The sequence below is a fragment of the Prosopis cineraria genome, unplaced genomic scaffold (assembly GCF_029017545.1).
Source record: "Prosopis cineraria cultivar Desert tree isolate PC_DT_omini unplaced genomic scaffold, ASM2901754v1 PC1, whole genome shotgun sequence".
Taxonomy (NCBI): Eukaryota; Viridiplantae; Streptophyta; class Magnoliopsida; order Fabales; family Fabaceae; genus Prosopis; species Prosopis cineraria.
In genome coordinates, this window is record NW_026555332.1 from 25,550,327 (window position 1) to 25,555,580 (window position 5,254).

The 5,254-nt window shown below is 28.8% G+C and overlaps 1 protein-coding gene across 1 annotated transcript; it reads right to left on the reverse strand.

Annotated features, from left to right (window-relative positions):
* Nucleotides 1-3,300: 3,300 nt before the first annotated feature.
* On the reverse strand, nucleotides 3,301-4,375 carry LOC129284334 (metalloendoproteinase 5-MMP-like). Its single transcript, XM_054919815.1, has 2 exons — nucleotides 4,340-4,375; nucleotides 3,301-4,053 (listed from the first exon to the last, which is right to left on the reverse strand). Exons 1-2 carry the CDS (start codon nucleotides 4,373-4,375, stop codon nucleotides 3,301-3,303), a joined length of 789 nt encoding a protein of 262 aa, XP_054775790.1.
* Nucleotides 4,376-5,254: the final 879 nt, after the last annotated feature.

Genomic DNA, 5,254 nt, shown 5'->3' on the forward strand with positions numbered 1-5,254 from the left:
GCATTAATTGATTTTAAATTTTCATCAATAATTCTTAATTTAATGAAAATTAATAAGATTTGACCGAAATTTAAATTAAATTTAATAATTTTTTATTTTTTATTTTTGAATATAATGCAAATATCCTGAAACATGAATTTTATTGCTTTCTCTTACAATTTGCAACAACCAAAAAATAATAATCAACACTTAAAGATCAATTTCATTGATTTTAAATAACATCAATAATTTTTAAAATAAATTTTAATAAGATTGGATCCAAATTTAAATTTTAATAAATTTAAAATTAATTATTAAATTGCAAATATCTATTGAAAAATCATATTAATTTTATTTTTTGAATATAAATTGCAAACATCCTGGGAAAATTGTTTTTGGCTGCTTAATATGATTATTCTAAAAATATTCATACAACTATCCTGAAAATTATTTTCTAAAAACAGATTGCTTCATGATTATTGTATCCTAGAAATTGAAAATATCACAACTAAATTGCACGGCCATCATAAATTAGCTGATCCTCTTATGAAACCCATAGCTAAAGATTCATTTGTGAAGCATGTAAAGGCTTTGCATATGTGTAGAGTATGATATATTAGACTTATTATGCAAATATGTATACAAAGGTAAGCAATGATAAGTGTGTCTAAACCTCTAAGAACACAATGAAAAACTTGTACAAACTTTAGGCATGCATGAAACAGGGCCTTTCTGGGACATCAACACAGTATGAAGATCCGAATGCAGTGATTTATCCGTATACTGAAAAAAGTAAGAGAATTTAGGCAAGGGTGGAGATAAGGGACCAGCATGGCAATGGCCCCATCTAACCTTATAATTTTTTCTTAGTAAAATGTGTAAGTTATATATTTTTGATCTCCTATGTTGGCACATTATAAAAGCCCTGAGACACTAGATAGAATTTTTATTTCAATTATATAATAGTCTTTTAAGCAAGTATAATTCAATTGTTTTAGTAGTTTAAAGATATAGTTGTCATAGGATCTATTTATTTTTAATAAGATAATGTTATAGTTACTTATGAAGCATTAATATCATTTAATTTTTCTTTCATTTTATATTTGACATAAGAAATTATGAGAATTATTACTAACAAACTTCGTCAAATACTACAACAAAAATTCTAAGATATATTAAATGCTATGTACTTAATATTTATTATGAAATCACTTATCCAAAAGTTAAGATGTTATGGTTAAGATATATTTTTAAAAAAAATTAATTTTTGTAATGACCAAGCTATTGAAATTTATCACATGAATGGTTTTTACCATGATATACTTAGATCTCATTGGCTTAAAAAATTTGTGAGAATTAAACATCATTACTATGTTGATATATTTATTTATTATGATTATCAATTGAAAGAATTAAATAATAAATTTAGTAAAGCAAGTAATAGAATTTTTTAGATTGAACTTTAGATATCAAAAATGCATTAAATTATTCAATACTCATTGGAAAGATAAAACCTTTTCCAATTTATGATTGTTTATATTGAGAAGGAGATTACTAAAAATTTTATTGTAGACATAATAATTAATTATGTTTATGCCGTGAAAATTGATGAGCAAAACTTACAAAAAATAAAAGTATATATTTATTTTTGTTATATATATAATTGAATATAAATATATATATTAAAATATTTCTGTTATGTTAGTAACATATATATATTTAATTTTCTTTTCAATTATCACATATGCTTTGTCATCTCAGCCCTCCTAATAAAATTTTTTGATTCCACCACAGTATTTAGGGTTCTGATGACATTGCAAGTATACATAAAATCATTATATCCTAATTAAGAAAGCTTTCGAGTCAAGGGTTAAAGGCAAAAAAATATCCAACAACTTTTTCTCCAAGAACACCCAGCATCTTTAAATAAAACAAAGGTGCAAGAATACATATGAACTTGATATAATGAGTGCAACAATCCCATTCCATTAAATTTGACTAACTTCTATTAACTTTGACTGTTAAAAAAAAGAAAATATAAAGTGCAAAAAATCCATAAAATTTTTTCTCCAACAGGAGCTTTTGGTATCCTAAAGACAACAATATATATGGTGCATAGAAACCTATTGATTTTATAAAATAGCCCAACTTTTTCCAATGAATAAACTTATATTCTTATAACTTTACAATTAATGTCAAGTTATTTTAACGGATTGAGAAATGTTAGAGTCAATAATTTGGATCATGTCTGATTGGCAAATAAGTATGAAGGACCATACTTTATAGTTTAGAAAATTTCAAGTATTTCAAGCTTATTCAAGCCGATCTAATAAGCTTGAAGAAATTCAAGCAAAGCCCAAACCCAAATAAGTGTAGCCAGACACAAATTCTTTTTTATTATTAATAAAATTAAATTAAAATTGGATAAAAATTGCAAAACTTATAAAAATTAAAATTGCCTAAAAAATAAAAAATAAAAATATATTTAACAATTTGGATATGGCATCTTTTGTAAAATTAATGGGTACCCTTGTACCATTGTTGATGTAAAACTACCCGAAGTTTATGAGTATTTCTATACCTTTTATTTCTTTTATTTTCTTTTATTTTCTTTTTTATCAGTTAACATTAATGGAATTAGTCAAATTTAATGGAATGTAGATTGTTATACTAATTATAACAAATTCATTTGTATTCTTACATCTTTGTTCATTTAAGGATACTTGGTGCTCCTAGAGAAAAAAATTGCTAGGTACTTTTGCCTTTTAATTCTTGAATTAATGAAATATTATAGTTACCAAATTACCATATATACGCTGATAAGGTTGATTAGTAAATTATACGAATGGTCATTGCAATGAGTCATGCCTCTCTATCTATCAATCTATTGGAAAGAAATAATTTTAGAAGACTTTTAACCGCATCACATGGAGAAGTAAAGGTAATGAAAATCTTTTTATAGATAAAAGGGAGATTATTGGCATGGTTCACCTACAATAATGCTATGAACAATGCCATATTTTACTTCAATAAAATCTAATATTATTCCCATGATATACTTGCTTTTTGAAAAAAAATGAAGATAAATAAATCACTAAAATAAACATGACTTTTTATAGAACCTAGAGTAAACATTATTAGGGTTAATAAGAGCCATAACATCCACAATCATGCTTGATATAATATTTGTCCTTACAACATAATTTCCCACAACCTAAGCAGCAGGGTTGAGTTGCTGATACTTTCACGAACCATAAATATTTCACCTTATTTTATTCCTTCATCACAAATTATATATTCTACATTGTTCCAAAGACTTCCTTAATTAGGGCATCGGGCTTGTATGCCTGCAATATCATCAGGACCCAAAATCCTCTTATTTTCTCCTATGCCTAAAAACGCATACATCACTGCATTTGGATCTTGACCATGTTCAAGTCCCAGAAGGTGTCCTGCTTCATGCAAAGCCATCGACACCAAATCCACACCGTCGGCCGGCGTCGGAATGGCAACGCTCCACGACTCATCTGCATCCAGATGCATCCTTCCCTCGGTCGGTGCAGCAGCAAGTGCATAAACACCACCTCGGCCATCAAACGGACTGTTAACGCCCTGATCACGACTATAAAAACCAATCGCAATGTCGGATTTTCCTGTAACAACCTCAGTGAATGTGAATTTCGAATTCGTGACCTGGGTCCATCCACCTAATGCCTGAAGAAAAGCTTGTCTCAAATCATCTATTGGCACAAACGTTGTTGCTAGTGTCGAATCTGTAAGTGAGGCTTCTCCTAGAAGGAGGTCATGTAGGATTTCCTTGGAAGAAGGCATACTTTGAATCATTGAAAAGGCTTTCTGCACTAGACATGTGATGAGATCTGGCACGCCACAACTTGGGAGTTTTATTGCCTTGATCGTTGCAAGGTCAAGTTTTCCAGAAACATTGAGCCTATAGAGTTCTTGAAACTTCTTTATCCCTGACTCCACGTCATCATCTTGATCATCTTTGAGACAGCCACATGCATTTAGGTATCCTTTAGCAAAAATGAGAGTCTTGACTTGATGATCCTCACACTATAAAAAAATAAACTTTTGTCGCTGTCAAAAGTTCAAAAGCTACCACTAAAAATTTTTGCCACTAAAAAGTTATTAATAGTTTTGGACGACAACAATAACTTTTAGCAACAATATAAAGATCTTTAGTTGCTAAAAGTATTTTTTAGTAGCAACAAATGTCGCTGCTAAAAAGACTTTTAACGATAATATTTGTTGCCGCCAAAACTTTTTTTAAAAAAATAATAATTTATTTTATGCCACATCACTTTATCACATGTACTTCACGTGATATCACATCACCTACCATATATGCAACAGATAATACTACGTCACTTGTCATCTTGTGTCATGTCACAGGCCACACATTCGACAGATGGTGCCACATCACCCTGTCAGCTCATGCTATGTGACACACCACGTGTGCACCTCCTCAAGTCACCTCATGTGCTACGCCACTATCTCATGCCAAGTCACCTGTCACTTGTGTGCATCCTCAAGCTATCTCATGCGCTATGCCACCATCTCATGCCACATCACTAGTTATGTGTGTGCATCCTCAAGTCACCTCATGTGCCACATCACTGCCACGGCTCACGTCACATACCTCCTATGTGTCTCGTCACATCACCACCACACACCATGTCATTTATTTGTTGCAAAATATGATAAAGTTAAGGTTTAAACCCCTGACCTCTCCTACCTCCAAGCCTTAAACCTCCCTTCTTTGTCAATTAAACTAAAATGCATCTGCAATTATCATATGTGAATTTAAATATATGTTATAAACTACTTACGCATATATGAAATAATATATTATTAAAAAATATACATATATTATATTTTATTTTCAATTATTAAAATGACAAAATAATTTATATGAATATTTAAATTATAATTTTAATAGAATATTTTTTACTAGTAAATATTATTTTTGTTAGGAAAGTGAACTCAAAATTTTTAAATATTAAATAATACACATACAGTGTAACCAATTTTAAATTTTATTTTTATTTTTAAAATGAAAATTATTGAGCATATAATTTATTTATAAATATGCAATATATTATATTATTTTATTTATCTTATACTTTTTTTCTCCATATTTTTCTCAAAAATTGATAAATTAAATGATTAAATTTTTATGTTCTCTAAAAACAACTAAATATTTCCCCCTCTTTTATTAAAAATAAATTTTATTGATAATTTTTCAATATCTTAA